The sequence below is a fragment of the Plecotus auritus genome, assembly GCF_963455305.1.
Source record: "Plecotus auritus genome assembly, chromosome: 7".
In the NCBI taxonomy this organism is placed as follows: domain Eukaryota; kingdom Metazoa; phylum Chordata; class Mammalia; order Chiroptera; family Vespertilionidae; genus Plecotus; species Plecotus auritus.
This window is the reverse complement of record NC_137774.1, coordinates 174,512,862-174,523,545: the sequence shown is the minus strand read 5'-3', so window position 1 is coordinate 174,523,545 and position 10,684 is coordinate 174,512,862. Positions and strand designations below refer to the sequence as shown.

General features: G+C 54.3%; 1 protein-coding gene across 2 annotated transcripts in view; it reads left to right on the top strand.

The window, feature by feature from the left end:
- Window positions 1–4,623: 4,623 nt before the first annotated feature.
- Window positions 4,624–10,684, top strand: part of NPR3 (natriuretic peptide receptor 3) — a gene marked incomplete at its 5' end in the record, with an annotated part of 60,957 nt that continues 54,896 nt past the window's right edge. Inside the window, one exon of one of the 2 annotated variants that reach the window (XM_080679610.1) lies at window positions 4,624–5,377. In XM_080679610.1, the coding sequence (XP_080535736.1) occupies window positions 4,639–5,377 (739 nt within the window). The remainder of the gene's footprint in view (window positions 5,378–10,684) is intronic. The other variant, XM_080679611.1, reaches the window with a different exon arrangement.

Genomic DNA, 10,684 nt, shown 5'->3' with positions numbered 1-10,684 from the left:
AAGACCGGTAGATGGAAACTTCAGAGGGCAGTAATACAGAAACAAATGTGACCCATCAGGCGATAATACTGCGAGGGCCGTGTTTTCAAAAGCATCCCTCAAGGTCACATTTGACTGCAGCTTCTGATGAAATTGAATCGTAAATTTGAGTAGAAAAAAACACGTGATCACTATTATTTTTAGGGCTGGCAAAAAAAAAAATCTTAGATTTGTATTCAAACAAAACAAAACAAAAGGATGGGGCCAATGAGCAGAGTCCCTGCTAAGGAAAGCTTAAGCCCTAGAGGCAGAGTTTAATCTTTTCATTGATTTTCCTCCCACATCTTGAATGTTTCCTCAAAAACACCAACGGCATGTTAAAAATAAGATCTCAGCACTCCTTACATGACACCAATGTTCTTCAATTCTGTGCAATATTGTTTCATCTGTTCTGCCTCTAGGGGGAAGTGTGTTTTCAACAATTCCATCCTCGAAGGCATTTTCTTTGTGGGCTACAGCGGCGTCACGGGGATGGGCTCCAGTGTGACTTCAGGGGTGGCTGGACAGGAGGAAGAGGCTCTCTGACGATATGGAAGGGCTCCTTCCGACTTTAGAGGGTGCCCCCAGGATTTTGGGGAGAAGGTCAAACGGACGATAATTGGTGGAGAAAACTCTCCGGTGGCATTTCCAACAAAGAACCGCATGCTAAGGTTTGCCCTGGAACGCTGTCTTGCTGGCTAGCGGAGGATGGGTACAGACAGGAGTGTGATTTCACTGAGCTGAAAAACAAGAAGTCGAATATTTTATAGAAAACGTGCCACCGCATTTTAGCAACTTAAACGTTAAAAACGATGGTTTGTAGGTATTGATGAAAACACCTCTAAAACCTATACAAAAGGATTAGTGTCTGTCACATCAGGTTTAGGGCCACCATTGTTTTTAAGGTTTTCTTTTCTTTCTTTTTTTTTTTTTTTTTAAAGAAGTAATAATGTGTTTACTCACACGGTCCACAAACTAAACTTTATCAAACTTTAAAAATAATTTCTATATCTGTAAGTAAAATTAGCCCCTTTCAGTATTGTGGGTTACAAATATTTCCCCAGGTTGTTTTTTATTTTTTATTTTATTTGGGGGGGGGGGCTAATTTTATTTTATTTTGCAGTGTTCCCCTGTAACTTTCTTTTGTTTTTATTCAACAATTGTAGCCTGAAAGAATGCATTCAGTGAACAGGTTAGCAATTCTTTGAGAGTTAAAAAAGTGGTCTTCCCCACCCCTCCCCCCCATTTCAGTATTTTACACATTGGAAAGGAACAATATTTAAAAATTGAGCCTAAGGGACAAGTTATTTAAATATTTTTCTTTTCCCCTTCTTTCCAAACTTTCTGAGTTTGATTCATCTTCACGTTTATAATGTTGCAAAAAGCCTATTATAAAATATTAGTAATCTTACTGTGTTGTATATTCTCAAAATGTCACTCAAAAGTAAAGTTTTGATATAAAGGATGTTATCACTTAAAGTGAAAGTCAGTTCTGTTGCTCTCTTACAGGGTGCATAAGGTGGACACGCTTTATTTCTAACCCAGTCCCACATGGGAATATTCTCAGGGGATGAAGAGTTATTAAATATGCCGTGCACATCCTTTAGGCCCCAATTCTTCATCTAGAGAGTGCCGGGTGACTTCCAAAGGCTCTTCCAGCCTTGAGATTGGAGAACTCCACGGCACTCACAGTATTTACACAGGACTTCAGCTGCTTGGGAAAAGTCTAGTTTGATGGAAAGTAAACAAGCTCATGAAATTAAAATCTGTATACTTGTACCACTCGGTGGGTATTCCTATAGCCTACTTTCATTGGAAACCGCCCCTTTTTGGGGGAAAATCATCATTTCTGCTCTTTGGGAAAACCTAAGCGTCAGTGAGAGCAGTGGCCCTGGCTCTTCTGGTTCTGCCGTCCCGGTGGGGGCTCTCCCCTGCGGGCCTGGTGCGCTGGGGTGACAAGCTGGAAGCCGAGAGCTCGAATCCCCAGGCCAGCGAGAGGCCCGCACTCACCCAAACGTCACCTCCCTGCCCTGCGCGTGACCCTGGGCGCCTGCGGGGGGAGAGGGCCTGCGGGGGGGGGGGCGGGGGGGGGGAGAGGCATGCGCGCCTCCCGGCGTCCCTGAAACCCCAGACTCCGGGGTGAGCCCACGCTCCACAGCGTGCAGAGCCCTGTCGCCACTGGCCGCCTTCCCCAGACACAGGGCACAGCCGGCAGTAACAGGACACCCTGGTTCCTGGCAACAAACTTGGAAATCCATAAAAACCCTTGGATGTAGCCATTGTTCTCTCTTCCTGCCTTCCTTCTTTCTCCATTTCCTTCCTCCTCTCCCTCTCTCCTGCCTGCCTCCCTGCCTCTCTCTTAGGAGCTCAGGGTGGAGGTTTAATCGACATTTCCATGTCCATCGTGTGGGTGCGGATTTCAATGTTGCACAGATAGAGGCCTCTTTTGCTACTGAAATAAATGCAAGTTCGCACAGGGGTGAGAAGCCCCTACACCAGGGATCAGAGAGCCTACTCTGGAGTGCACATGACCCAGAGGATGGGGGTCACCCGTAATTACCTTTCCAGAAAGACCTGCAGGGAGGGCGCTATTCACGGTGGCGAGCGCTGATGCCTGAGGGTGCCACATCTCTGGGAACCCCCATTTGCCTTTTCGGGGTCACAAAGGGAGACGAGAGCGATGGCTCTTTGGGGCCTGGATGTTGAAACAAACGAACACAAACAAACACACTCGCGATGCCTGGGATCGGGGCCGCGGGGCCCCCGGCTGGCTTCCAGTTTCTGCCGAAAGAGGGCGCGCGTCGAAGGCGAACACCTATTTGTGGAGACCGACACCCAGTCGTCACGCGAAGGACCATTTTAAAACATTTTCCATTTATTTTAATTCGCGGGATTTAAGTGTCAGAATTCTCCCGTCCCAGGTCGCACGTCCACATCGCAAATGACCTCCGTGTGTCGCCACGCGGAGGGGGCCACGTTCCACTGGGAGCTGCCCTGCGGCGCGGCGGCCTCCGCGGGCCACGGGCGGCTCCGCGGCCGCTTCCAGCCCCGTGTCCACGGCGGCGGCGGCGGTGCGACCCGCGGCAGGACCGGGTCCGAGGCAGGACCGTTCTCGGCGCTGCAGGACCCAGAGCACAGAGTCGGGCGCGCTCGGGAGGAGATGCGGTTGGACTGCCCAGCGTTCGGGTCGGAGCAGAGCGGGCGCCCGCACCCCGGGGACCCTCAGGGTAACGGTTTGGGGGGAGGTCTCCTTGTTTCGTTACCTGGTTTAGCACACCCAGCCCCGGGGACGCCTTGAAGATGTTTCTCGGGCTCTTGGCCACCTCAAGAAGCCGAACCCTCCGCTCGCCGTTGGGAGCAACAAGTTTCGCTTTCCTGCTCGCAGCCCCGCGGCAGAGGGTCTGTGCGCGGGGACCCGGGCATCCCGGCCACGCGGCGACTCTAGCGGGAGCCGGCGCTGCCCCGGGGGAGGGGGCCGGCCTGGGCTTGGGGAGGGGGGGTGCGCTGAACGCTCAGTCCAGCGGGGCGCTCCAGGGTCCGCGATCCAGCCGCCTGCTCAGGGTCCCAGGTCCCGGCTCCCTTGCCTTGTGCCCGGGGACAAGGAAGGGGGGGTGTCGGGGGGGGGGGATGTGGCCGGTGTGAGGCAGAGGCGAGAGTGAGCCGGACCCACGGCTTTTTGCACCGAAACTGCCATTTTTAAGGACCACTCCTTTCTCTAGTCCTGTTTATTTTTGCACGTGGTGTGCGTGCGCGTGCCTGCGCGCCTTTCTGTACTTTCGAAAGCATTTTCATTTTTAAAGCCCGATGCTGGAGAGAGCGCGCTCGTGCTGGGCCGGGGAGAGGCGGGGGCCCTGGAGGCGGTGCGGTGAGGTGCGGTGCGGTGCGGGCTCCCACGGGCGCAGACGTGGGCGACTTCGGCTTTAAGGGAAGGCCCAGGGCTAGCGGGGGTGCGGGAGGGTTAGGGACGGCGGAGGGGTGGGAAAGGAAGGGGTGCGGGGAGGAGCCCTGATGTAAGAATGTTAATGAGAGCTCCCCCAGCCCAGCCCCCACCATGCCCCACCCCGCCCCCCACCCGCTGGAAATACAAGCCCGGCCTCTGCGCGCCCCGTGTGGTAACGCGCTCCGCCGCGGCCACGCTATTTAAACGCCAGTTATGGATCCAGGAACCGGCGCGAATCAATGAGATCAAACGCGAGGGAGATGCACCGTCAATTACAAGCACTTGGACAAGTCGAACTTTTTTTTTTCTTTTACAAATACGCTTTCAACAGCCACCTTAGCAACGCCCAAACAGAAGCCACCTCTAAGCAAAATAGTATATATAAAGGGAGGGCGAATATATATATATATTTATAATAAGTATATATATGTAAATATTTACAGGCGTACAGGTTTACACCCGGTGAACGTCTTCTTTTTTTAAAAACGAGTGACATTGCAAGAAGGACTCTGGTTCCTCTCTATCTTTTGGCGAGTTAGCGAAGGGGGCATTTTCTTTTCTGAGCGCGCCCGCGGGGGCGCAGGGACCTCGGCGCGAAGAGGGGGGAGGACAGAGGAAGGGTGGGCGGGGGGCCGAGGGCGAGCCGGCGGCCGGGGCAGGCGCTTTCCTGCGGCGGCACGATGCCGTCCCTGCCGGCGCTGACTTTCTCCGCGTGCGCCCTGCTCGGCTGGGCGTTGCTAGCCGGCAGCGCGGGTGGCGGCGGCGGCGGGCGCCGGGGGAGAGAGACGCCGCCGCCACCGCAGAAGATCGAGGTGCTGGTGCTGTTGCCCCAGGACGACTCGTACCTGTTCTCCTTGGCCCGGGTGCGGCCGGCCATCGAATACGCGCTGCGCAGCGTGGAGGGCAACGGCACCGGGCCGCGGCTCCTGCCGCCCGGCACTCGCTTCCAGGTGGCCTACGAGGACTCGGACTGCGGCAACCGCGCGCTCTTCAGCCTGGTGGACCGCGTGGCGGCGGCGCGGGGCGCCAAGCCCGACCTCATCCTCGGGCCGGTGTGCGAGTACGCGGCGGCGCCGGTGGCCCGCCTGGCGTCGCACTGGGACCTGCCCATGCTGTCGGCGGGCGCCCTGGCCGCCGGCTTCCAGCACAAGGACACGGAGTACTCGCACCTCACGCGCGTGTCGCCCGCGTACGCCAAGATGGGCGAGATGATGCTCGCCCTGTTCCGCCACCACCAGTGGAGCCGCGCCGCGCTGCTCTACAGCGACGACAAGCTGGAGCGCAACTGCTACTTCACCCTCGAGGGGGTCCACGAGGTGTTCCAGGAGGAGGGTCTGCACACGTCCGCCTACAGCTTCGACGAGACCAAGGACTTGGACCTGGAGGACATCGTGCGCTACATCCAGGCCAGTGAGCGAGGTGAGCAGGAGGGGCGCGGGCCCCCGCCGTAGGCCAGCGGCTCCCCCGGGCTCCCCCTCCCCACCCGCGCGCTTCTCGGCGGACCCCGCTCCCGCCCCGCGGCACTCAGGACTCGGGGAGGGCGCGTGTCTGGTTGGCACGACCTTTAGTCTGTGGCGGGGTGTAAGTAGAAAGTCCCGCGGCCGGCATGGAGCCTGGGGGAGGGGCGTCCGAGCCCGCAGCTCCGACAGGTGTTGTGAACCCATCTGGGTTTTTTCTCCCTTGCCCCCCCCACCCCCGCCCCGCTTCGCCCGCACCTGGTTAGCGATTAGGGGCGCACTCCGGGGTGCCAGGCTCCAACTAGGATACGAAAGCATTCTGAGGCCCAAAGGACTCGCCCAGCCCGTTCCCGACGTGCGCCCCTCCTGGTGCGGCAGTGCGCGCCGACTCGCTTCAGCCCGCGCGCCGCCACTCGGCTCCCGGCTCGGGTCTCGGGGGGCCCTGGGCGGCTCCCTCCACAGACCCCACCTTTCCCTTCAAGGCTCCTTTATCGCCCTTCTCAGTCCTCCCACCGCCCCTCCAGCCTCTTCTAAACGAGCGTCTGTGGTTTCCACCAGAAATGCCTTGCTGTGTCCGGACCGGCGGCCCGCTCCCCGGCGTGCTGGGCATCGCGGTCTGCAGCGCGCGGGGAGCCCCTTCCCACGTGCTCCCCACGTTCTCCCCGCGGGGCTGTGGGGGTTTGACTAAGGTGCGGCTGCAGGGAGCGGGAGGAGAAGCGGGGGGTCGCGGATACGTGATCGCGACGGCGCCCCTGTGGCCCATTTCACTGCAGAGTAGACGGCGGGGGAATGGGGGGCTGAGAGGTCAGCCTAACGCAGTTCCCTCCCTACCGGTGTCAGGTTTGGGGTGCACAGAGCTGGAGGGATCCCGCCTCTGCTCCCCCTCGCGCCTGGATTGTAAGTGGTGCAAGCCCAGCAAAGCTCCCCCACGACCTCACGCCCAGAGGCCGAAGGGGTCAGGGCTGAGCCAGGTGCAGGGTTGGCCACCCCCGACTTGGCATGGCCGGGCCCCTGGGCGCTGGCTGTGGGAGCCGGGAGGGATCAGCAGCCGATGAGAGTGGGTGGAGGAGCCTTGGAGGATGGCGCGGCGGCCACTGCCCTTCCCAAGTTGGCCACTCAGCCTCGCAGGGAACACACGCTTCAGCGCGAGGAGGAGGGAGGTGCTGACAGTGGGGGTGCGTGGCCAAGTTTTGAGCTTTCGAACTCCGGGCGGTCTGCGCAGAATCCCTGCCAGCCAGGCAGGCGGGGCGCGCCGGCTTCGCTGATTATGAAAAAGGGTACTTGTCTGCGAGGCTGCCGACTGGCCGCGCCCGGCCGACCAGCCCACCTCTGCTTCGTGCCTCCAGCGCTCCGGTACTGCGGGCTCCTGCAGACGCGGGGCTGCTCTGGCCTCTGGAACCCCAGTCTCAGCCCGGGAGCCCGGAGTGGGAGATTTCCCAGGGCTAGCTGGGGTGGGGGTGTGTCCCCCAACCCTCAAGATCTGCTCAGAAGGTCCCAGGGCCGCGGGTGGTCCCTGAGCACATGGCCTGGGATTCACGGCCCAGGGGACCTGTCATTCCAGATTAGGGCAGATCTCGGCCAGGGGCCCCTCAGCCTCACAAGGGGTGGTTGAGCCCCGGGAGCAGGCAGGGCAACACTGCCCTGGTGGGCCTGGGGCCTCGGAGGGGCTGGACTGCAGCCTGTTGCTGCTGATGAGCTTTTCATTCCAAAAGCCTCGCCCATGTACCCCCGGTCTCTGCTCCTTTTCGGCTGAATCTGGATTTAGTGGTGGAAGTCTGCTTGGCCGACCTGTGTATTTTACAGGTGACAAAGGGTACCATTCCTACTCTAAAGTGGATTTCCAATAGTGACTTGGCAGATGTCAGAACTACGAAACCGTTTCTCCCCCTCTCCCCGAAATTCCCTACCCTCAGGACAGAAAATTGCTTGATGGCAAAGCTCTCTCTGGGGATCTTTCCCCTTTTGCTCATGGCCATTACTTTGCCATAAGCAGTTAATGGGTTAACTGGGTTCAGTGGGGTTTGATTCCACAGCCCTTGTCCAGGCTCAGGCATTCACTGGAGAGGGAGCTGGGGCTGCTACTAAACCTCAGGTTCCTCAGGTAAAGTGGGGGGCGGAGGGGCGCCCCCATCTTAGGGATGCTGGGAGGATTGAAGGAGCTAACACAGGGAACGCGCTGAAACAGCGCACAGTAAACGTGAAGTTTTACTCCAGCGGTTATTATTCTGTATATGCGAGGACAATCACTTCCACTGGAAGGTGAGCCATGTCCTGGGGCAAGAACCCCGGGGGGAGAAGCAGGTGCTCTGGCCTTGCTGTGTCCACTCAGCAGCTGCTTGGCCTGGGCGGTCACTTACCTTCTCTGAGGCGGCCTTCCTCCTCGGTGAAATAGAGAGCTGGCTGAGAACCAGGCTCTTCACACTGTCGTGGGTGGTTCTGGTGTGTGCTCCCTCAAGTGTGAAGATGCAATGGACTGTGTTTTTGTCTTTGAAAATTCCATATTAAACATCATAGAGCTAGAGCAGGGGTGGGCAAACTTCTTGACTCGAGGGCCACAATGGGTTCTTAAACTGGACCGGAGGGCCGGAACAAAAGCATGGATGGAGTGTTTGTGTGAACTAATATAAATTCAAAGTAAAGGAGCGGAGGGGAGAGCAAGAGAACCGGATAGAACAGCCGGATCCGGCCCGCGGGCCGTAGTTTGCCCAAGGCTGAGCTAGAGAGTCCCCCCCACCCCACCTTTGGAGATCACATTTTCGCACTTTTTTTGGACTTAAGTTCATCTTCAAAATCAGATACAAATATTTGAATCTCTTAAAAAGTAAAAACTGACAATGCCACCATCTCAAATACTAATATGACTAAACTTTCATTTGGCTATATGCTGTACTGCAGAAAGAAAAACTAAGAGATATATATCTATAATAAAAAAAGCGTAATATGCTAATTAGACCGGACAGCCAAACGACCTTCCGGACGTCATTCCGGACGTCCTTCTGGATGAAGCCACCGCAGCGGGGGCCGAGACAGAGGCGGTTAGGGGCAATCAGGTAGGCGGGTGAGTGGTTAGGGGCGATCAGGCAGGCAGGCGAGCAGTTAGGGCCAATCAGGAAGGCAGGCAGAGTGTTTGGGGTGATCAGGCAGGCAGGCAAGTGGTTAGGAGCGATCGGGCAGGCAGGCAAACAGTTAGGAGCCAGCAGTCCCGGATTGTGAGGGGATGTCTGACTGTTACATGGGGTTCGGGCCTAAACCGGCAGTCGGATATCCCCCGAGGGGTCCCGGATTGCAAGAGGGTGCAGCCTGGGCTGAGGGATCCCCCCCGCTGCCCTCCATGTATGAATTTCATTCACTGAGCCTCTAGTTAATAATGTGTCATTACTCTAGGCCTGCATGACCACTGTAGAGATAACAGTGTTTAATCAGTAGAGAGTCATTTATTTTTAGAATTAGGCTGGGGGAAATGACCAAGTGGTTGATCAGCAGAATTTTTAAGCAAAGAACCCATGATAAGTGAAATAACTGACCCACAGCAGTGGGAAAGAAGAACTGTAGGCTGCCCTGTGGAAATGCTGAAAACCTTGGAGTAGAGGAAGCTTTGTGAACAACAAAAATAAAGGTGCAATCTCTATTTTGCACATAGAACCCGTTGCTATGTAGTGTAGGATCAGCCAGAGAGAACTCACTTTTCTTAAAAACATACGTTATTTTTATGTAAGTTAGTTATACAGCTATTTGGTTAAAAGGTCAGAAAACTCCATGTGTCATGAGCAACCAGACTTCACTGTCTCCTTCTCCCCATTTCTCACTGCCCAGAGGCCACTGTTTTCAACTCTTGTAGCTGTTTCTGTAGATATTTGACCTCATTACCTCTGAATCTCACGTTACTTTTGATTTTTTCAGTTTCAGGTTTTAATCTCTTACCATCCCACTGGAAGATGCTGGTTTAGTTCTCTTCTCCTCCCTATTAACCACACACTCTAGTTTTCCTTTCAGTCACCCTTCCAAGATGATTGCGTTATAATTTTTGGTTAGCTCAGTAGTATTTAGTGTCTACATTATTATTTCCTTCTAAAAGTTATTTGTAGCTGAGCCATACAGGCTACTACGATGACATTTCCTTTCTTGCCTTACTTGTTTCCCTTGGGGTTAAGAAAAGTCTATTTTCGTTTATCTGCTTCGTTTCCTATGGAATTACTAAATCATCTACCAATTTTATATTTTAAGTCTCCTGAGCTGCTCCAGTTTAGTGATTTTCTAAACATGCTCCACAGTTGTAACTCTGGGTTCTTTCTTCAGCATCCTCCTGCAACTCCCATCCCCTCTCTCTCTGCGTCGGTCCCTGTGTGGTCTTTCTCGGTTCATACTCTTGTTTTAGTGGAACACATCCTGCAGGAGTTTTCTCAGAAAGGATGAAGGAGAGCTGAAGTTTGAGACATTTCATGACGGAAAATTTCTTCATCCTACCATTATATGTATTTACAGAATTGTAGATATGAAATTATTTCCCCTCAAAATTTGAAGGATTGTCTTTTAGATTCCAACGTGCCTATTAGGAAGCTAGGATTGATTCCGCTTCTTTATCAATAGAACGTTGTGTTTTTCTTTTTGTCCTGGAATTTTTTGGACTATTTTTGTCACTCCCAATGTTTTTACATTCCATTATGGTAGATTTTTATGCCAGTATTTTGCCTTATGCACTTGAGGGTATTGAAGGGTAGGCCTCTTCAATCCAGAAACTCATGTCTTTTAGTTCTGTGAAGATTTTTTTTTAAAAATTAAATATATTTTTATTGATTTCAGAGAGGATGGGAGAGGCAGAGAGAGACAGAAACATCAATGATGAGAGAGAATCATTGATCAGCTGCCTCCTGCACGCACCCTACTGGGGATTGAGCCAGCAACCCAGGCATGTGCCCTGACCGGGAATTGAGTTGTGACCTCCTGGTTCATAGGCCAATGCTTAATTCCTGAGCCACGCCAGCTGGGCAGTTCTGGGAAGATTTCTTAAATTATTCCTTCGGTAATTTTATCCTCTTCATTTTCTCTTTCTAGAACTTACTTTATTTGGATGTTAGATCTCCTGGATTGATACTCTACTTTTCTTATCCCTTTTCCCCCATTTACCACCTGTCTTTACAAAAATCCTTCTTGCGCTGGCTGGTTTGGCTCAGTGGATAGAGAGGGTTGGCCTACTGACTGTGGGGTCCCGGGTTCGATTCCCGTCAAGGGCACATGCCTAGGTTGCGGGCGTGATTCCCAGTAGGGGGTG